Source organism: Geotrypetes seraphini, chromosome 3, assembly GCF_902459505.1.
Source record: "Geotrypetes seraphini chromosome 3, aGeoSer1.1, whole genome shotgun sequence".
Taxonomy (NCBI): domain Eukaryota; kingdom Metazoa; phylum Chordata; class Amphibia; order Gymnophiona; family Dermophiidae; genus Geotrypetes; species Geotrypetes seraphini.
In genome coordinates, this window is record NC_047086.1 from 73,907,117 (window position 1) to 73,930,401 (window position 23,285).

At 44.5% G+C, this 23,285-nt stretch overlaps 1 protein-coding gene across 1 annotated transcript in view; it reads left to right on the top strand.

The window, feature by feature from the left end:
* CSMD1 (CUB and Sushi multiple domains 1) overlaps positions 1 to 23,285 on the top strand; it is a 2,397,241-nt gene that overhangs the window by 1,905,278 nt on the left and 468,678 nt on the right. The window contains exons 29-30 of the mRNA XM_033936341.1: positions 682 to 869; positions 3,538 to 3,732. Coding sequence (XP_033792232.1) covers positions 682 to 869; positions 3,538 to 3,732 — 383 coding nt within the window. The remainder of the gene's footprint in view (positions 1 to 681; positions 870 to 3,537; positions 3,733 to 23,285) is intronic.

Genomic DNA, 23,285 nt, shown 5'->3' on the forward strand with positions numbered 1-23,285 from the left:
AATGGTTTCTTTAGCAGCTAAAATAGTATAATTATCATGGTCTCCTTTTTTTGAGTGAACAAAAAGCCTAGAGTCATTATGCACAAATAGATAACTCTGTTAAGCGGTCTTTAAGGGACGCTCAGCGTTAACTCCTGCAGCAGGATATCAAGTCTGAATCTAATATTGTAAACAGTGGGAGATTGCAAATGTGAGATCCATGTATCCCTTCATACAATAGTAATACTCAGAATTATACAGCGTATAGGGACAGTGCTCTGATACTCACTTCCTTTTCAATTAAGTTAGACATTATTTAGAACAATATAATAACTGCAGAAAGAGATTTATGTATCAATGAGCATTCTGGTATTACTAAGCAGTCTGCATATATCAGAGCTAAAAGTTGTTAGGGAAATTAGCTTGTCTTAAACATAATCCAGAGTAAATCCCTTTTGTGATGTAAATGAAATATTCTATTTAGATAAGACTATTTCCTTTTTCTGGTGTCTACGGCTCTTCCTCAGAAGTGATAGTATGAGATTATTTAGGGAATTACCGTCAAAAGACAGAGTAATTGCTTCATTATTCTGAGTGGGATAAAAAAGCTTTGTCCAAAAAGTTTTAAAATTGTGAAAAAAATATATAGTAGTATGTAGTAATATCTAAAAAAGTAAACACTGTGGTACATTTGTCTTTCAGTTTCAATATGGAGCCCAGTTATGATTTTCTACATATTTATGAAGGAGAAGATTCGAACAGTCCTCTAATTGGCAGCTTTCAGGGCTCACAAGCTCCTGAAAGAATAGAAAGCAATGGAAACAGCCTATTTCTGGCATTTCGAAGTGATGCTTCAGTTGGCATGTCAGGATTTGCTATTGACTATAAAGGTAGGTTGCTAATATAATGAGTGCTGAGTAAGTAAGATAGCGTACCTTTGGAAATACTAAATGTTAAAAACATCCAACATGGTTATGAATTACATCTAGTTAAAGCCAATTAGTGTTAATTTCTGGTTTTAAATGTTTAGTGCTGTATCTGGCAGTACTCTAAAGGAATCAATTCATTGTTCCAAACCTCTGGAAAACCCTCAAAATAGCAAGTAGAGCTGAGGTGACCACAGCAGGAGCCTGGAGTTCAGACATCACGTAGGAGACCATGTACTGTAAGCTGACAGGATCAGTAAATGAAGTTTATAGAGGTTGAAAAGTAGCTTGTAGTACAGAATACCTGATTAATCTTGAGGGCAATAAGATAAATCAATGGTGGCTGTTAAAAATATTTATAAGCCTGTATTTGGTTTACCTGAAGGATTTTACATTACATTACATTACATTACGGATTTCTATTCCGCCTATACCTTGCAGTTCAAGGCGGATTACAAAAGATTTGACTGGACATTTCCAGAGATGATCACATTACAGAGGATTTTACTGGACATTTTCCAGTGAGGATACAAATTTTTTATTTTTTTTTTTTTTTTTTTTATTTTTTTTTTTTTCTTGGGGATCTTATGGGTTGGATTTCAATATGGGAGGCCACCACTGACACTACACAATCCAAATACAAAAGTAAGGGTTAATTTTACAAAGCTGCGGTAGAGGTTTCTACCGCAAGCTGGCAAAGTAAACGCTCCAACACTCATAAGAATTCAGAGAATTTACCTCGCAGGCATGCGGTAGAAACCTTTACTGCAGCTCTGTAAAAGCCAGGGTAATTGAACACATTTTGATCAAATGGAGGAAGTCATAAACTCTTCTAAAAACCCTCAAACTGATACATTGAAAATTATGAAACATTTCTGAAGGTTAATTGAAGAATCAATAAGATAAAACTATATTTGTGAATAAGAACACTTTTTTGTGTAGTATAATTACGTTTTGGGAAAGTGCTGAAATGCCAAAACTTGCATTTCATTAGTTTTCTAAAATATTTGTCAGTTACTGTAGCTATTTAAAAAAAAAAAATCATTTTGAAAACTTAAATCATGAAGCTAGAGACTATCCAACCATAGAAATATGATGGCAGATAAAGGCCAAATGGCCCATCTAGTCTGCCCGTCTGCAGTAACCATTATCTCTTTCTCTCTCTGAAATATCCCACGTGCCTATCCAAGGCCCTTTTGAATTCAGTACAGTCTCTGTCTCCATCACCTCTTCTTGGAGACTGTTCTATGAATCTACCACCCTTTCTGTAAAAAAGTATTTCCTCAGATTACTCCGGAGCCTATCACCTCTTAACTTCATCCTATGCCCTCTCATTGCAGAGTTTCCTTTCAAATAAGAACATAAGAATTGCTGCTGCTGGGTCAGACCAGTGGTGCATCGTGCCCAGCAGTCCGCTCACGTGGCAGCCCTTAGGTGAAAGACCAGTGCCCTAACTGAGACTAGCCTCACCTGCATACGTTTTGGTCTTTCCCCTATAACAGACTCCGGAAGAGCGTTCCAGTTTTCTACCACTCTCTGGGTAAAGAAGAACTTCCTTACGTTTGTACAGAATCTATCCCCTTTTAACTTTAGATAGTACCTTCTCGTTCTCTCTGCCTTGGAGAGGGTGAACAACCTGTCTATATCTACTAAGTCTATTCCCTTCATTATCTTGAATATTTCGATCATGTCCCCTCTCAGTCTCCTCTTTTCAAGGGAGAAAAGGCCCAGTTTCCCTAATCTCTCACAGTACGGCAACTCCTCCAGCCCCTTAATAATTTTAGTCGCTCTTCTCTGGACCCTTTAAAGTAATACTGTGTCTTTCTTCATGTATGGTGAATAGAGAGCTTCAGATGTTATGACCAGTCTTAGGAGTAGCCTAGTGGGCAGTGTATTGAGCTACAGAGATGGTGACTTAGACCCATTTTCTACGCTAACTACTACACTTTGGTGGAATATACGGTTCAAATCCCAATGCACCTATCTATAGGTGACACTTTCAGATATAAGGGTTGTAGGAGTGGTGTACAGTTGGGTCCAGTAGATTTTGGGTGAGTTTTGTAGGGCTTATCATATACCACAAGGGGGTTATGGTGAGATGTGTACCTGGGACGCTGTATATGAATTTTACTGCAGTGCATCCCGAAATGTCCCGCTGTTCTGGTGGGATGTCTATGTTGCCAGTCTGCTACAAATGGTGGCCTCTCCTACATAAAGATAGATGCACAGAGCATAGACACATCCTTTAAAAAAAAAGATAGATATTTTACAGTTTTGAAAACAGGCATACTTGGTACTGGATTTTTGTATGTCTTCTGCAAAACATCTAAACTCGGATTTTGAAAATGCCCTCCATGCCACTTACAGCCTTCTAACAGTTGTGCTGCAGCACTCTGAATCTGTTGGAGCTGGAGCAAACTCTTACTTACCTGGAATTCCTAGGAAATTATGCAAAAATACACAAATTACTGAAATATGTTTAAGTGCTCCAATAATAGCTTTTATTAGAGCTGTACATTAATCACTACACCACAATCGACGCGTTAATTATGAATTGCAGTTAAAAAAACATATTATACATAGTTAGAGGCAGACTGATCTTTATTCTGTCTGTATTTGTTTGTGTTAACAGAGAAACCAAGGGAGGCTTGCTTTGATCCTGGCAATATTATGAATGGAACACGAATTGGTACAGATTTTAAGCTTGGTTCAACTGTCACCTATCAGTGTGATTCTGGCTACAAGATTGCTGATCCATCAACAATTACTTGTGTTATTGGTACTGACGGAAAACCTGCTTGGAACAAATTACTGCCCTCTTGTAAAGGTATGCATTTTCATGTCATTTACATCAGGAGTGTGGAACCTGCAGCTTGTGAGCAGAATGTAGCTTGCCTTTAAAATTTATGTGGACTATGAAACCAGTGGCATAGTGAGGGTAAGAGGTGCCCCAGGAAAGGGGGAGCACCCCGGGAGGGGGGCACCCCCTCCCCACCCTCTTCTCTGCCCACACGCAAACTTCCCTTCCCCTCCCGTTCCTCTCTGGTTCTTTGTAGGCGTGAGCAGTAGGGTGGAGATGCTGATTGCACCAGAGAAGAATCAAAGAGGTACGGGGGTGAAAAGAAGGAGAGGTGCCGGCCCCTAGTGTGGTCCCCGCCCTCTCCCCCCAATGGGGAATATACACAAAAACATCATTAACCAGTGTTTTGGCAATTTTGCAAACATTTTCATTTATAGTTAAACTTTTACTTATTTATTTATCACAAAACACTTTCCATTTCCAACTTCTGACATTATGGGGCTCATTTTCAAAACACACAGATGTTCAAAAAAATGTAATAAAGTGACATTTGGACATTTGGATCGCTAAACGTCTAAATCACCATCTTCAAAACCTACTTTCTAGACATTTTTCTAGGCCAGTGGTTTTCATTGCATGGCCCATGAGCTATTAGTGGCTCGCACAGACCATATGGGCAGCCTGAACACCTGTCAAGGGTTCCATACCCCACTGCAAGATCTGAGAGTTGCTTCCCCCTTTACATCCCAGCAGCAACTCTTTCACTCTTTAGGCTGCCGGCAGCGTCAGTGCACTAAACACGCTGCCTTTGGCGGCCTAGAAGGTTTCCCTCTGTTACTGCTTCCTGTTCCCACATAGGTGGAAAGCAGTAGCAGAAGGCCTAAAGGTAGCATGTTTTAGTTCACTGATGCTGTCAGTGACCTCAAGAGTGAAAGAGCAGCTGCTAGGAAGGTTCCTGGGGGGGAGAGAATCATAGGGAGAGGGTTCCCATATTAACAGTTTGCATGTTTCTGCTCCAAAAAGCAAAATTCAACTCAGCTCAATCACCAACTTTCCTTTTCTTCTTTGCTAGCTCAATGATTGCTTGGGGGTGTGAGATAAGGGAAAGAGTAATAGAGGTATGCTTGCTTGGGGAAGGGGGTTGGGGAGAGAGAGAAAAGGATGCGTACTTGGGGAAGGGGTATAGGTAAGGTGACCATACGTCCCGTTTTGAATGGGACAGTCCTGTTTTCGGATCCCCTGTCCCGTTGTCCCCACACACAGCTTCGGGACGCCCAAAATGTCCCGTTTTCAGAGACAGCGTCCAGAAGCTGTGCGCGGGGACAACGGTACAGGCGATCGCTTCCTGTCCCTCCCCTGCCACACCAAAAAAAAATCCTCCCTCCAGGCCCGATTTAGGTCCACCGCCGCTGCTCCTCTGCTGCCACTATTCGAACCTGGAAGCCTTCTTCCCGACATCAATTCTGACGTCGGAGAGGATGTTCCGGGCCAGCCAATCGCTGCCTGGCTGGCCTGGAATGTCCTCTCCGATGTCAGAATTGACGTCGGAAAGGCTTCTGGGTTCAAGTAGTTTGCAGCAGAGGAGCAGCGGCGGTGGACCTAAATCGGGCCTGGAGGGAGGCTTTTGTTTTCCGTGGTAGGGGGGGGAGGAGGTAGGCAGGCAGGCAGGCAGGCAGGCTGGCTGGCTGGCTGGCTCTGGGGGAGGTAGGGAGGTAGGCAGGTTTTGGGGGAGGTAGGCAGGCAGGCTGGCTAGCTCTGGGGGAGGGAGGTAGGTAGGCAGGCTTTGGGGGAGGTAGGCAGGCAGGCTCTGGGGGAGGCAGGTAGGCTGGCTCTGAGGGAGGCAGGAAGGCTGGCTCTGGGGGATGTAGGCCCGCAGGCTTTTTGGGAGGGGGTGGGACAAAGGCTGGAAACAGTGAGGGGACATAGGAAGGAGGGATGAAGGAAGGAGAGAAAACGGCAGAGAAGGGGGGTTGTATGTAGAAGAAAGACTAGAGAGATAAAGGCCTTGACCAAAGGGGAAAGACAGGAGGCAGAAGCAGGACTTTGGGAGGTGCAGACAGAGGGGGAGAGCCCCTGAGGAAGAGCAGAGAGAGGCAAGATCATAACAGAGGAGGGAGAGAGAGAAAGGGAGACCTGGAACAAAGGTACAAAGGAGAACTGACACTGGATCTGGGGGCACTAAGGACATAGGAAGGAGGCACTGGGGGCACTAAGGACATAGGAAGGAGGCGCTGGGGACACTAAGGACATATGAAGGAAGGAGGGAGGGAATAGAAAGGGACAATTGTTGGGCCTGAGTGCAGAAAGAAATGAAAGATAAGATGCACAGTCAGAGGGAAACACAACCAGAGACTCATGAAATCACCAGACAGCAAAGGTAGGAAAAATGATTTTATTTTCAATTTAGTGATAAAAATGTGTCAGTTTTGAGAATTTATATCTGCTGTCTATATTTTGCACTATATTTGTCTATTTTTCTATAGTTACTGAGGTGACATCGTTGAAACCCCCCAAATATAAATAATTGACATTTTCTCTGCGTATAGGGTGCTTTGTGGTTTTTTAAAAATTTTATGGTTACCATTATGAAATAATAAGATATTGTGTGTACATGAAAAATGAATGGAAGAAATTGGGGGTGGGGCTAGGGCGGGATTTGGGGCGGGACTGAATATTAATAGATGTCCCGTTTTGTTGAAAAATATAAATGGTCACGTTAGGTATAGGAGAGAAAGTGAGGGATGCTTGGTCACTGGCAGTGAATAGGGGAGAGAGAAGGATGCTTAATCAGCGGAGGGTTTATAGGAGAGAGAGATGCTTGTTCTGGGGAGGGTGTATAGGGGAGAGAAAGTTGTTCTGGGGGGGATATAATGTGGAGAGAGAGTGATACATAAACTTATGAGTACAACTATAAAAGACAGACAAAAGTTTTTGGTACTTTGTTGATGTTCTTTGCAGTTCATTAATTGGAGATGAAATGTTTTCAAGTATTGATTATTGTGTGTTTCTTTTTTTGTCAGCTGCATTGCATGTTATGTGAAGATTTTAATTCTGGTACCATGTTAAATACTTTTTTTCTTCTAATAAAAGATGCATTAATATACACTTCTGGTTTTATTACAAGCTGGGGATTGAGAGTGAGTCAGACAAGGAATTTGAGGTAGAAAGACAGGTGGTACGCACGTATAGGGTGAGGAAGGTTTGATAGAGGGTTGGGGTGTAAGGCTTGAGAGAGATGTAGGCCAGTGAGGATAGATGTCAGTCACACATGCTGGTCAGCAGTGTGTGGGGCAAATACTTGTCAGTTCTCCTTCAGCTCACTTGAATCCAAAGTGGGTCCCTGCTCAAAAATTAGCGAAGACCACTGTTCTAGGCTGTTCATCTCCAATGCATCTAAATCTCAAGGAGGCGTGTTTAGGGCAGGAATAGGGCAGGCTTAGGATTTGGGCATTTTGCAGCGATAACTATTTTACAAAATGCCCAGGGTACCATTTAGACGTTTGGGGCTAGACCTCTTTTAGAAACAAATAAGGTTCGAAAAGGTACCCAAACTGGCCAGATGACCACTGGAGACATGAAGACATGAGCCCCTACCCCACCTCTCCCAGGGGTCACTGACCTCCTCCAACCCCCCAAAGATATGAATGAAACAGTACATACCTATCTCTATGGCAGCAGCAGATGTAATGGCCAGCCCTATTAGAGCGGCAAGCAGGTGTCTGGAGTAGCCTGGTGGTTAGTGCAGTGGACTCCAGAGAAGGAGACCCAGGCCCTAACCACTACATGTGGTGGAATATGTGAACCCATTAAAACCCTACTGTACTGACATATAGGTAATAACCTGCAGGCATACAAGTGTTATAGGGGTGGTAGACAGTTATATGCAGTCAGGGGCAGCAGAATTCAATCTTGTTTGGGGGGGGGCCAAAGCGCACCCTAGCCCCAGCAAAATCATTCGGCAGCTTCAAGTTTAAATGATCAGGCAACTGCCGCACAGCATCAAGAAGAAGGCCTGCCCCCGGAAGTCTTCATTCTATTTCCGGGGGCAGGCCTGCTCCTTGAAGCTGCGTGACGGTGGCTGCCCGATCATTTTAAGTTAAACCCTCGGAGTCGGGAGGGCAGGCGGGCACCAGTTTTTGTGGAGGGGCCATGGCCCCTGTTGCCTCCCCTGTTCCAACGCCTATGGATGCATTTGGTTTTGGGTGACTTTTAGAGGGCTCCCCACACACTATAAGGGGGTTATGGTGAGATGTGTACCTGGGACCCTTTATGCCATTTATGTGAAGTTCACCGCAGTGCCTCCTTGGATGCCCACTAATCTGCATGGGATGTCTATGTGGCCAGTGTACTAAATGGCTTGTTCTGTACATTTGACGTTTTGTTTCTTTAAAAAATGGCCAATAAAGATGCAAGGGTAAATCAAAAAGTAAAGGCAAAATACATTTAACAGCTTTAATAGAAGTAACTAATTAAATTTTCGTTGTGCTCATGTCAATGCTCTCGAAACTCCATTGTTCTCTCATCACAAATCTCAGGAACTCACTATACTTCACCCGGCTCTACTGACTTATTTTCTTACAGCATGATCACTCGTTAGTCTTTCTTTCTTACAGCATGACGAATCATTTCCAGGCCATTAGAGGAAACAATAAGAAAGAGTTGGCTTCGAGGCAATACAGTTTTCTGGATTTAGTGTGAGTTTAGCTGTCATCTTTTGAGCACAGCTTTTCCCAATTGCCATCAAACATGTGGCACAACTACAGAATATTAGAAGCAGAAATACAAGGCCAATTAGAGCACTTATTAAACCTTTTCCCCGTGTACTGAGATTGCAAACCCAATTAGTAAAGGGAGTAAGCCAATCAAAGCACCCATGATCAGTCTTTTAGAAATTTTCCCATGTCTTAAGTGCTTTACGAGGAAACATGGCTTTGCTGTTCATCATATGAATCTGTGATGTATGTGCAACATTCTTTACCAATAATAGCACATGAACTACCTTGGGAGGCAAGCAGATAATTCAGAGCTATTTGGTTTTGTAAAGCCATTGTACAAGATTTGTTATAATTCTAAGGAATTAGCTAGTAGAGTAGATTAATTACCCATAGTTTCTATAAGGATTGCAAGTCTCTTTACAATCTGTACTAAACATGTTACTCCATATAAGAGAAAGATAATCATACCAAATCTGTCTCCTGATACTAAAGGTGCAGATCTCATAGGCCTACCCGGGGAACTGTACCAGTCACACCGATGGTACCAGAAAGTTCATATTACAGGAACAGGCCCAATTTTAGAACATAAGAATAGCCTTACTGGGTCAAACCAATGGTCCATCAAGCACAGTAGCCCATTCTCACAGTGGCCAATCCAGGTCCCTAGTACCTGGCCAAAACCCAAAGAGTAGCAACATTCCATTCTACTGGTCCAGGGCAAGCAGTGACTTCCCCCATGTATTTCTCAATAACAGACAATAGACTTTTCCTCCTGGAAATTATCCAAACCTTTCTTAAAACCAGCTACGCTATCCGTTTACCACAATCTCTGGCAATGAATTCCAGAGTTTAACTATTCTCTGAGTAAAAAAATATTTCCTCCCATTGGTTTTAAAAGTATTTCCTTGTAATTTCATCGAGTGTCCCCTAGTCTTTATAAATTTATGACTGAGTGAAAATTTGATTCACTTGTACCCGTTCTACTCCACTCAGGATTTTGTAGACTTCAATCATATCTCCCCTCAGCCATCTCTTTTCCAAGCTAAAGAGCCCTAACCTTTTTAGTCTTTCCTCATATGAGAGGAGTTTCATCCCCTTTATCATCTTGGTCGTTCTTCTTTGAACCTTTTCTACTGCCGCTATATCTTTTTTGAAATAAGGAGACCAGAAATGAATGCAATACTCAAGGCAAGGTCACACCATTGAGCAATACAGAGGCATTTTAACATTCTTAGTCTTGTTTACCATCCTTTTATAATAATTCCTAGCGTCTTGTTTGCTTTCTTGGCCACCGCCACACATTGGGCGGAAGGTTTCATCGTATTATCTATTGAATAAAGCTACATAGGGCTTAAAGTCTGATAATCATAGGCTCCTCTTGCATTCGGGAGCGCACAGTTTTTTTTTCTCTGCCTTCGGGTTATGAGCACAGGTCTTTCTCAACTTGTTTTGAGTTTTTTTTACTCATGTTGGGAACCAGAATGACCTTCATCTGTTACACCTGTTTTCCCCACTTTAAACCTTTTTATCCACTCAATAAATCTTTCGTTGATTCATGGTGCTATGTCCATACTGAGTCAATATCCAACAGTAAATTTCCACAGGTTTCACTCCCTTTGCCCATAGAAAGCGCACTACTGTACGTTGTTCTTCGATGGTACAATTTTGCAATGGAGCGTCCATGTTTCTCGACCTCATGATTAAAGGCTAAACGCTGCTCTGTGCATGGATGAATTATCCAACAGGCAATGTACGAGTACATATGTTGCTTTTTGCTAGCTTATTGCAAGTTATTGCATAATTTAACAATTGCCTATAATTTTTTTTTTTTTTTTTTTCCCTCGTATTAAAAAGAATTGACCCAAGCAACACATTCTGAGGCATTCCACTACTCATTTCTCTTTCCTCTGAGTGGATTCCACTTACCACCACCTTCTTTCTTTTCTATTATTTTCTTCTGTTTTGGTCTTTCTCTTTATAATTTCTGACAATCCTGAAATACTCTATTAATATTTTATGAGTTAAAAAAACTCAAAACAAGTTGAAAAAAACCTGTGCTCATAACCCGAAGGCAGAGAAAAAAAACTGTGCGCTCCCGAATGCAAGAGGAGCCTATGATTATCAGACTTTAAGCCCTATGTAGCTTTATTCAGTATTGATTGGACTTGTGTGTCCTGCTTGCATGTCTTAGACTCATTTGGTTAATATTTATGTGAGTCCAGTTATTCAGTACAAACCAACAAAACTGTGGAAACACAATGTTCTCAGATCTTTGGATATAATTTATTCAAAAAAATTTGTTAAAAGCAGTAATGATGATGCAGATTAAAACCACATATATCTTAAAAGGACCCGACACAGGCCGTGTTTCAGCCTTCCTCGGCGATCCTAGGGTATGAATTTAAAATATGTGTTAGTCTGGAAAGTCCTAAAGGTAAATGGTGTACAATAAAGTGTGAACTACACCCAAAAGTGTAATGTGCAGATATGACATATAAAGCACAGTTATTTACCATAACAGGTGTTATCCAGGGACAGCAGGCATATATTCTCACATGTGGGTGATGTCATCTACGGAGCCCCGATGCGGACAGCTTTTCAAGCAAACTTGATTGAAGATTTAAGTTTGCTCTGCTGCTCCACGCATGTGTGCCTTCCTGCTCCACTAGAGGGCGCATCCCCTCCTCGTGGTCTCCAGTTCACGTAACCAGCAAAGAAGCCAACCTCGGGGAGGCGGGCGGGTTGTGAGAATATATGCCTGCTGTCCCTGGATAACACCTGTTACGGTAAGTAACTGTGCTTTATCCCAGGACAAGCAGGCATGATATTCTCACACGTGGGTGACCTCCAAGCTAATTGAAAAGGGATGGAGGGAAGTTGGCAATTTAAGAAAACAGATTACGCAATACCTATTGGCCAAAACGGCCATCGCTCCTGGACAATGTATCCAGACAGTAGTGGGAGGTGAAAGTATGAACCGAAGACCACGTGGCAGCCTTGCAGATTTCCTCAATAGGCGTGGACCGGAGGAAAGCTACAGAAGCTGCCATCGCTCAGACCTTATGTCTCATTACTCGACCTTGCAGCACGAGACCAGCCTGAGCGTAGCAAAAAGAAATACAAGCAGCCAACCAGTTGGACAAGGTGCGCTTGGACACTGGGCGACCCAAGCGATTAGGGTCGAAGGACAAAAACAATTGTGGAACTGTCCGATGAGACTGAGTGCGTTGAAGGTAAAAGGCCAACGCTCTCTTACAGTCAAGAGTGTGGAGCGCCACCTCTCCGGGATGAGAGTGGGGCTTGGGAAAAAATACGGGCAAAACAATGGACTGATTGAGATGGAAATCAGACACCACTTTAGGCAAGAACTTAGGATGAGTGCGGAGAACCACCTTGTCATGATGGAATACAGTGAAAGGCGGGTCCGCCACCAGAGCCTGCAGCTCACTAACTCGCCGAGCGGAAGTGAGTGCAAGCAGGAAAATCACCTTCCAAGTGAGAAACTTAAGATGGCATTTGTCCAGAGGCTCAAACGGAGGTTTCATGAGTTGAGCCGTGGTGAGTACCTTGTTGTGTGGAGGGGCGAGAAAGAGCAAACCTTTGGAAAGATTTGAAGAGTCGGCCCACCAGCGGAGCGATCGTTGCAAGGAAGGAGTCACTTGCACGGGACGGTTGATCCTGACGCCATTGAGAGGCCAGAGTCCATTGAGGGATCCGCAGATGGAGACGGGCGAAGGGTATGACGTGGACAGTAGAGGCCATGTGGCCCAGAAGCGTCATCATCTGTCGTGCTGAGACCGAGGTCAGCAGCGAAATCCGTCGACTCAGACTTATTAACGCCTCCAGACGCGGAGGAGGAAGGAAGGAACGGAGGCGAGTCGTGTCCAGCACGGCCCCAATGAACTGTAAGGACTGAGAGGGATGCAGCTGGGATTTTGGAAAGTTTACCTCGAACCCCAGACCCTGAAGGTAAATAATAGTCTGTCGGGTCGCTGAGTTAATCCCCTCCCTGGACGGGGCTTTGATCAGCCAGTCGTCCAGGTAGGGGAATACCTGAAGGCCCTGAGAGCGCAAGGCCGTTGCGACCACCACGAGGCACTTTGTGAAGACCCGAGGTGACGATTCCAGGCCAAAGGGGAGGACTCGGTATTGTAAATGAAGGTCTCCCACCTGAAAACGCAGAAACCTGCGGTGAGCGGGATGCACTGGAACATGTGTGTAGGCCTCCTTCAGATTGAGGGAGCAGAGCCAATCGCCCTCGTCGATCAGAGGGTAGAGAATCGGGAGGGAAAGCATCCGAAACTTTTCCCGCATCAGGAATTTGTTCAGGCGTCTCAAGTCTAGAATTGGGCGCAGGTCTCCCGTCTTCTTCGGTACCAGGAAGTAACGGGAGTAGAAACCTTGCCCCCGTTGGTCGGGGGGAACCACCTCCACTGCCCGCAGGCGAAGCAGGTCTCGAGCTTCTGAGAGAAGGAGGGGCAACTGAGCCCGATTGGGAGGGCACATACTTGGAGGGCTGTCTGGAGGAATCTCCCGAAAGTTGAGAGAGTATCCTGATCAGATCACGCCAAGGACCCATGCGTCCGACGTGATTTGCTCCCAGCGAGGGTAAAAGGCTCTGAGGCGACTCCCGATGGGAAGGAGGCCTGGGACTGTGGCGGAGGGGGCCAGCCCCCATCCGCGTATCCCGTCAAAAGGATGGGGGTGGTTTAGCAGCCGTAGGCGGCTGGGACTTGGGCAGAGCCCGGTGGTGAGCTTGCGGACGCCGGGGTGGAGGCCACGAGAAAGCAGGAGTAGATTTTTGTGGGTAGCGGCGCGGAGGGGCCCTGAACGGCCTGGACGCGGGCGGCATAGGCTTAGGCCGGACCAGGGACGCAAACGAGCGCTCGTGCTCAGAGAGGCGTTTCGTAGCCGCTTCGATGGTATCATCAAAAAGTTCTTTGCCCACACAAGGGAGGTTAGCCAACCGGTCCTGTAAGTTGGGGTCCATGTCGACCAGGCGCAACCAAGCCAGGCGACGCATGGCGATAGCAAAGGCCGCCACCCTGGAGGAAAGTTCGAAACCATTAAAACAATGCAGTCCAACTCACCAGCTTTCGTAGATAGACTTCTGATCCCATACGACCCCCCAAGAACTCTAAGATCCATCTCTCAATATAACCTTAATATTCCCTCTTTAAAAATCATTGGTACACGTCGCACCACTACGTTTTCTGTTACAGCCCCTACAATCTGGAACGCTCTTCCTTTGTATATAAAAATGGAAAAAAACCTAAAAACTTTTAAAAGCAATTTAAAGTGCTTTCTTTTTAACGACGCTTTTAATTGAACCACTTTTCCTCAACTATTAATTTTATACTGTTCCCCTGGTCCTAAGTGTTTTTCCCTTAAATGTTCCTCACTTTTCTATTACAAGTGTATTTCTTCCCACTTATCCTTATGTTTCTATGGCAAATAGGTCAACATTTACCCAGTTTGTACGGTCTGTATTCCTGTAGTTTACTATAGGAAAGTATGTTTAATCGTCATTTTTGTGAAATGTTAATACTTTTTACTCTGTACAACGCTTTGTAGTATCGAAAAGGCGTTTAATCAAAAATTGAATAAACTATAAACTATAAACTATATAGGCCGCAGGGAATAAATGGAGGCGTAGGTTGGAGAAATCCTCCAGAAGCAGGCCAAACGCTCCTTGGCGGGAGGTCGGTAAGTCAGTCGCAAAGGCTCCTAACAGTCCAATGAGGTGTTTCAGGTAGGACGTAAAGGTGAAGGTGTAATTTTGCACCCTAGAGGCCATCATGGAGTTCTGGTACAGTCTCCTGCCGAACTTGTCAAGGGTCCGACCCTCCCGACCTGGGGGGACCGCCGCTGAGACTCGGGAGGGGTGAGCCTTTTTTAAAGAAGATTCCACCAACAGCGATTGGTGAGAGAGCTGTGGATGCTCAAACCCCGGGCAGAGCACTGTACAGTATTTGGACTCCATTTTGGAGGGGACAGCCGTCACCATGTAGGGGGGTCTACAGATTCCTGATGAAAGCTTGCCAGAGTACCGGGTTGAGCGGTAGGCGAAAGGACTCTCTGGGAGGCGACGGCATATCCAGTTCCTCCAGGTACTCCATAGAATACCTTGAGTCGGACTGAAGGTCTAAGTCAAGAGCGCGGTCCATGTCCTGGACAAAGCGAGTGAAGGAGGGGCGGGACGTTCCCGGAGCCCCGTGTGGGGACGGTGAACGAGACCTCCGTCGGGCGGAAAAGGACGGGGAGGCTTCCCTCGAATATCGAGGTTCAAGCTCTGACCCGCGCTCCGAGACCAGGGAGACACTGCGAAAGTGTTCCGGGGTCGAGGACCTGCGTCGTCTCGAGGAGCCCCTCGGAGACGCCGCCGGGGTACGAGGTACCGACCGATGTCGGGTCGGAGACCTGGACCCGGACTCCCTCGGCGAAAGCCTAGAACCTCGGTCCGGAGCCCCGGACCGAGGGGGAGTTAGAAGAATCCGAGGGTTGGCGAGTGATAACTCCGCCACCTTCAGCGGTCCCGCATGGCCCCGTAGAGTAGGGGAACTCCGGGCCTTCTTAGAAGTCCGGCGGTTCGAGGGCTCGATCAGTTTAGAGCGATGCTTTGCCCCGCGGCGGTCCATGGGGGGAGAGCGTCTCGAGTGCCTCGGCGAGGAGTCCGAGGAGGATGAGATGCGGCGAGGCTGGCGCACCTTGCCCCGAGGGGGCTCAACGCGAGGCTCAGGCTGGTCCGGCACACGCGAGGTCGAGGTTGGGGCCGGTTGGAGGTGGGCCAGTGCGGCGGACAGCTCCGACGAGATTATCGCTCGGAGCATGTCCTGGAAAACGGGCACGGACAGCATTGAGGGCATGTCCGGAGCCGCAGTGCACTCCACCGAGGGCGACCTCGATTTTGAGTATTCCCGGGTGGTGGAGGCACGTCCTGAGGACTTGGAGGACTTCACCGGAGCCGAAGATATGGAACTTCCCCCATGCGCCGCCGGTGTCCCCGAGGCTGGCTTCTTCGCCGGCGCGGAACCTGAGGAAGGAAGAGGGGACTTACCTGGAGCCGAGGACTTCTGCGTTCCCGAGGACTTCGGGGTCGAGTCTCAAGGCGGTGCCGAGGTATTCGGGGCCGAGGTCAAGGCCGGGGCCGACCTCGAGGCCGAGGTAGAGGGCTGGTCGGCGGTGAAAAGATCTGCTATGCGGGCTTTCCTTCGACGGAGGGCCCGATTCTGGAAAGTAGCGCACTGGGGACAAGAATTGGTTGGATGGTCGGCCCCCAGGCAGAAGATGCACCGGCGATGAAGGTCTGTGATGGAGAGTAGCCGCTCACACCGGGTACACTTTTTGAAACCGGTCAAAGGCCGGGACATAGAAAACGAAACCGGCCGCGGCCCACGTAGCCACGCGGCCGCGACGACCCGGAAGCCTCCGGGTCGGTCAAAACGAAGGTAACTTTGTGGCAAGCAGGAAAAAACTAACAGAAAAACTCGCACAGCGACTTTAATCAATAAAATAAATAAAAATTGCGGTGCTAGAAGGCAGTTGGGGCAGAGCCTAAAAATACACGACTTCTAGGCTCTACGGAAAAATTTGAACTGGAGACCACGAGGAGGGGATGCGCCCTCTAGTGGAGCAGGAAGGCACGCATGCGTGGAGCAGCAGAGCAAACTTAAATCTTCAATCAAGTTTGCTTGAAAAGCTGTCCGCATCGGGGCTCCATAGATGACGTCACCCACATGTGAGAATATCATGCCTGCTTGTCCTGGGATAAAATATAATAGTGAAGAAGAAAACTCACTGGTGACCTAAAACACTGCGGTCTGAACCCAAAAACTATAATGCACACTAATGATGCATGGTGACAAAAAAAGAACAGCTGTGAAAAATGAGTAACATATTTAAAATGAAATAAAAACTTAATAAGTAGTGAGTTGGAGAGAGAGCGAGAGAGCGAACACATAGGACTAGGCACGCATCATCAACTGTTTCTTCTTCCTATTTTTTGCAACAACAATGAAAGCTTTCAAGAGACCACATTTGTACTGCTTCCCCTAGCCAATTCTTTATCGGGACATTGAAAACTTCTAAATCACAAATTCGCAGCATTGAAAGAAACTGTAAATCAGATGCCACAAGCTGAAAACTTTAAGCTAGTGTTCTGCAGTTTATGTAACTTTTTAGAAAGGAAGAAGAATATTTCTATTCAGGATTGCCCTAAGGGTACACATATAATTCTGCACAGCGAGCGTAAAATTGCAGGTGCCTAAAGTTTTGATGAGTGAAGATTACTGGGAATAGAGCTAAAATTGCAATACAGTGCCATTATTTGTCATATGACAGAGTATCTTTTATTTGCCAATTATTCATGTGATATATAATTCTAGATTCTGTGCAAAACAATTTTGTTCCTCATAAAAATATATGCCACATTCACATAGACAAAGAACAAGGAGCATTTTTGTTATATATAGCACCTGCTTTAATTAGTGACCTTCCTGTATCACATGCTGTCACTCTCTGGATTTGAGTGTACTTGTCTTAATGCTTTATACAATGTACTGATTTTGAGAAACCATTAGGTATCTTGAGGATAATTTAACAACTAATCTGGATTGGAAGGTCAAGTAGGTACCTCATATTTTTAGGCTAACTGTAAAAATGCTTAGATGCCCAACGACCTGATAATAAAGGGGTTTATATTTAGTAGCAGATTTTAAACATGTGGAGGTCATTTCTATAAAAGGATGCATACATTTAAGCATCTCTATATGGAACCCAGATTTGTCTGCTAAGTTTTAGGGACATGGCTAAGATAAATGTGCAGATTAATTGAGTATTGAGCCCTTCACCAAAAATCGGAATGCTAACAACCAACTGGGAAAGTTAATTGCCACCACTTAGGATCTGCGCATACATCTGGCTGCACACTTTTTTATAAGGCATGGTGCCGGTGGAGATCACGTGATGCAGTGAGCAGGGGCAGATGTGTTGCGAATAACCAAAGTTGCTAGTCCTAAGCCCGTGAATACGGAAGGAGAAGTGTACTATGAAAAATAGGGGTTCACACTTTTCATACAAAATCGATTAAGAGTCGAATATTGCAATATCACTACCTCTCTGCTGCAGAAACCACCAATACACTGAAACATTACTCTAGTATAGCATAGTTTGTTTAGACAGCTACAGGCTGCCATCTATGCTTGTTGAGTCTATGAGGCTGCTTTGAGTAATGTTTCAGTGTATTAGGTGGTTCCTGTAGCAGAGACAGGTACTGGTATTGCAATATTTTTGTTGTCACGCTACATTTGATAAATCAATTCCATATTTATATGAATAATATCAGGCTGTTTCGTGAATTCAGTGGCCCAATACTATCTGTTTAAGTTTTGTTTGCTGAACACTAACGACTCTTTGAACTTTTGAAAATATACAGATAAACAAATTAAGCATTCACTGGCCCTGGTGAATGTATAATTTATATCAAATATTATTGAATGAATTGGTTTCAAGGACTAGGAGAGGGAAATCAAGATGATGGTTACACAGCCCTGACACTTGAACCCTGCTTTCTTTTTTCAAATTTGTGAACTGCAAAGACAAGCTTAGGGTTTTTCCTTCCAAATCTCAGCAAATTCTACTTCCTACATGGATTACTTTATGTGAAGGTTGAACCCACAGAATCTGGAAGTTTGATTGATGCCAGTGTCAAGTAGCCCACAGCAGTCTTTAATAGAGAGGCCTTGTAGGAAGCTATGGGAAGCCTTTCTGTTACAGAATTAGGAAACCCTATGGTATGGATGATGAGTTGGAGAGAAGGACATGACCTTGGCTGAGATCTTATGCTGCCCTGTTTGGAGCAAGCTAATATTCTAGTGTCAATCAGAGGTGTGAGCCCAGGGGTGGAATACAATCTTAGTCAAACTGGACAGGCATTGGCTTCAGTTTTGCAAGTTAAGCCTCTATACACTCTTTGAGGGATTCTGTAAGTACTCGGGGCACTTCTTCAGTGTTTGCCACATTTAATTATTATTTTTTTTTCTTTAGAGACCATTTGGGAGGCTATACACATTTTGAGTGCTGCTGCTTCCCAAATAAAAATCAAGTGCATGAATCTAAACTAATGGCATTGGAATTAGAATGTTCTCATGTTTAGAATACATTGCAGAATCAAGAAACTAAAATTCAAACTTGTTAGCAACTGTCTGCCTTGATAGATGTTGGAAAATTTAGTAAATGTAGCAAAGAGTTTAATTTTGAGATTCATTAGCTATCCTAAATTAATCTTTACTACACCAATGGACATGTTAAGAAATACCATTCAGAGGTTATCAAAGTTCCTCTTGAATTATTTCCATTAATTGTTAAGGCATATTAATTGCCAAACAGTTAAGAGAAAGCCTGAGGAATTTCTTCAGGTTCAGGCTAGAGAAGTTCATTTGGATGATTCAGCAATATTGAAAAATTCAGAAGAGGATATTATTATCCCTGCTACTCTAATTGTGATTCTGGCCTTGTCAGCAGATAAAGATTAGCTCCCGAGAATGTATTTCATACAGCTGCAGATCATATTTTTGAAATGTCTTGTTCAGGTTTTTCCTGACACATGTCTACAGATACACAGAGGAAGTATAAATGATTTCTTGTTCTTAGACTTGGTTTGCTATAGTTGGGAGCTTTATACTTTTGAAAGATTCTTCGTAGATGTGTGATTAAATTACATTCGGTTAAATATGTATATTTTTTGAACCTGCAGAGCTGTGACAGACCACTGTGGCCTGTCACTGGCCAGTGGAGGGAGCCTGAGTAGTGGAGCTCATTGAGCCTGAGAGGAAAGTTGATCTGCATAAGAGCTGCAAGTGTTGCTGGGAGCTGTATACTCACCCTGCATGCATTGTGGTGCTTAACAGACAGCTCCCAGCACATAGAGCTCAGACAGCAAGAAGCTCCTTTGGGAGCTGGGCGACCCTCAAGAGGAGGAATGCTGTCTCTGGCCTAACTCCCAGTAATCCCTGAAGGCCACTGCTGACCAGCGCTGATAGGGGGCAGTAGAGTAGAGTAGCCAGGCTGACCAGTCCTGACAGGAGCGACTGATGTAGTGGAGAACTGGAAGCCCAGTGGTGGGAGGGTCTACAAGGACCTATACACCAGCATAGAGATCTGGGAGAGAGATCTGGCCCTATAGTGAAGCCCAGTGGTCAGAAGGTCCCCTGGGACCTATTCCCATGGTAGGAAAGAGCTGAGAAGTAGCTGGAGGGTCTGATAGAGCCTGGAGTTGAGGAAGTGGAGTCGAGGAAGTGGCTCCGGCTTGATGACTGGCAATGGGACTGGTGAAGAAGGATCCAGGTGGTGGGGACTGAAGAGGCCAGAGATTAAGAGATTGGCGGTGGTCCCACAAGGGGCTGTGAGAAGAACTGACAGAGATCAAGGCTGAGAGGGTCAGACAACTGATCAGTAGTGAGACCGACGGGCCCAGTGGTGACTGGTGGAGAGACTGATAATGGCACTGAGAGCTGTTCAAAGACTCCTATGGAAGCAGCCTGTGAGACCCTGGGAGCATTGTCCAAAATCTAAGGAGCATCCAGTGGAGGGACCGGCTGGGATGGTGGCAACCAGCAGAGTGGCCGGCAAATGGCACCGGAAGCTGCCAAAAATGGAGAGGGTCAATAGAGGGTCAGAGGAAGGATTTTAGATGACTTGGAGGAGATGGAGTCCAGGGAGGACCTGGAGAATGACCAGGAGGGTTGGGAAGGCCCCTGGTCATGAATTTTAGAAGGGAATGAATGTATGTGTATTTAACTCTGTATGTGTACTCTTGTTGTAGCAGAGAGTTGGAGTACAGAGGTGCCTGGGGTTTTGGATATGTGATGGGAATACTACTCGGCCCGGTCACATTAATAACAACAGCTCATGGTGTTTATTAATAGCAAAAGGAAAGATAATGTACTGATGGACACTCATGAGTATTTTGCATGATGTAATATTTGATGCTTCAGGGTCCTTATGTTTATTTCTTCATTTTTATTTGCTTTAATAATTTTCTACATATTATACCCCTTGTTGTAGAATTGTAGTCATATGGAAAACTATACGTGTTTGCTCTGATTAAATTTAATTTTCCATAGAGTTCTGTACAAATATTGTTTTGCTTGATATAGTTATAACAATTCTGTTTTTTTAAAAATAGTCAATTAAACAAAGGTATCAAGGTAAAAACACATATAATACTTATTATTATACTTGGGCCTCAGAAGCTTTCTCAGCCACGGGTGGTCTAACAAGAATCAGGAGTGATCCCCGATTCCTCCTGCTGTGAACGTCAAACATCAAAATGGTGATAGTCTTGTAGTATTACTGCTAGAATCAAGCTGCAAGGTAAGGAGCACATACCGTACTCATATTTTGCAGCTTGTACCACAAGACTACTGCTGGGAGGACTAGAGGGGCCCTTTTAGTGCTAGGTGCTCAAAAGAGTAGAAGTGAGTGGGAATTGCTTGTACTTTTCACTAGACGTCACCAGGGATACCCCCACTAAGAGCTGAAGGGTGTCCGGGTGTACTGGGGGATGGACTGTGTGATGATGTCAGGGGGACGGTATCGTTTACATCAGAAGGGTCAAGATGCTTAGAGCACTTGCACTTTTACCTTGCCTGAGACCCCAAGTGTTATGTTATCTGCAATCCGATATTCCGCCAAATCCTCATTTGAGTTCTAAGCAGGTAACATATTTTTACATAGAATTTTGTATGGCGTTAAACCTGAGAATTATCACTAGTTCATATTTTTTCAAAGATGTAAATTTGACCTGCAAATTTGTTAATGTGGATGTGTTCTCCCATTTTAAAATTTTGGAGGCATGCCAATCCATGCCTAAGCCAGGCCCCCATCACACTCCCTTAAACATGTATCTAGGCATCAGAAGGGAGCGCTGAGGCCGGCACGAGCAGCAGGTTGGAGCTGCTGCTTGCGACGGCAAGAGCTAGAAGCACAGTGGCAGGGAAGAGTGGGAAGGAGCGGGAGGTGGAGAGGAGATGCCGGCGCCCCCAACAAGACAGCGCCCTGGGTGGTCCGCCCCCCCTTACTAGGCCACCGTATCTCGGCAATATTTAAACTCTCTGGGTGACATTTATACTTTATTTGGATATTCTTCTTGAATAAATTGGTGTGGCAGCTTCCTTAGTCCATTAATGATTTTATGGTGAGAATACTACTGTAAACGGAAATTTTAAGGCAATCCAGGAACTTAAGACCTTTGAAGTCAAAAAGATGGACTTACCAAAGATCTAGGTTTTTTAGCTGATTATAAGCCATAAAATTATACTGCTTTGCCACCCTCTCATCACCCACCCTTCTCTCCCTATCTGTCATCCATCCAGGTCTCTGTTTCTCATCTCATCTAACCCATCCCATCCTCTTCCTGTGAGACTGTCATTCAAATTATTTTATGTTTCACTTATATATTCTGACATTTGTCAACATTTGCTCAATGCTGATCTGAAGAAGGTGTTGCCTTCGAAAGCAAATTTTAAAAAAATGTATTGTTAGTCTAATAAAAAGGCATCATCTTATTTTCTTTTCTAGGCTTTTTATATCTATTTATTAACTTTGGATATTCACTGAATGCTCAGTGTGTCTCCTCATGCTCAAAGAGTTCCTATGAGCATTGGAAGCTGCATGGATCATTTAGTGTGGCTTCCTGTGCAAAAAACCACTATCGCAGTTTAGTAAAAGGGGGGGAGTGTTATTTGGATAATGCTGCTGAAATTCTGTGGATAGCCATAGTACCACTTATCCAGATAGGTGGTGTTGCTACCCAGAAAATTAGCTTTGAATAGTAGGTCCTATCCCCCAAATTCTAACATAAGAATAGCCTTACTGGGTCAGACCAATGGTTCATCTAGCCGAGTAGCCCATCTTCACGGTGGCCAATCCAAGTCACTAGTACTTGGTAAAACCCCAAGTAGAAGCAACATTCCATGCTATGATCCAGGACAAGCAATGGCTTCCCCCATGTCCGTCTCAATAACAAACTATAGACTTTTCCTCCAGGAAATTGTCGAAACCTTTCTTAAAACCAGCTACAATAACCACTCTTACCAGTGGCTTACCTAGCATATGTGACTATGTGACATCCGGGGCCCATCATTTTTGACACCCCCCCCCCCACCCCTTCATCTGTATGAAAAACATGATTTATAGTAACAACCCACTCATCGCACAACTAGATTGTACCAAGGAAAAGGAAGCACCTTACATACTGCAGTGAGCAGCAGAACATCAATATACCCATTGTAAAACTAAACATGCCAGAGTAGTACAGATCAATCCTGCACAGTCAATGCTAACAGAGAATCATGTCTTTCATATACACAACACAGAAAAAACCTTCGTCCAGTAAGGCATATATAATCACAAACTAAACCTGCCTTCCACTTTAAAAAAATTGTAGCATGGTTTTTAGCGCCGGCCACGGTGGTAATAGCTCTAATGCTCATAGTATTCCTATGATAGTATTCCTATGGTTTTTAGCGGCCAGCGCTAAAAACCATACTAAGGCTTTATAAATGGGGTGGGGGGTGAGGAGGTAGATAAATGTAGATATGTAGATAAAATGTAGATATGTAGATAAAATTTAAACTGAAGCACCAAGAAGCTGGACTCTGCATACAATGCAACACCACAGAAACAGAGACAGTGATGCATGTCCTCTAATATTGTGCAAAATATAAAGAGCAGATGTAAATTTGAAAAAAAACAAACCCAACCCAGTTATATAAGAGTCTTTAGTCTTTCCTCATATGGAAGGCGTTCCATCTCCTTTATCATCTTGGTCGCTCTTCTTTGAACCTTTTCTAGTTTCCCTATTGT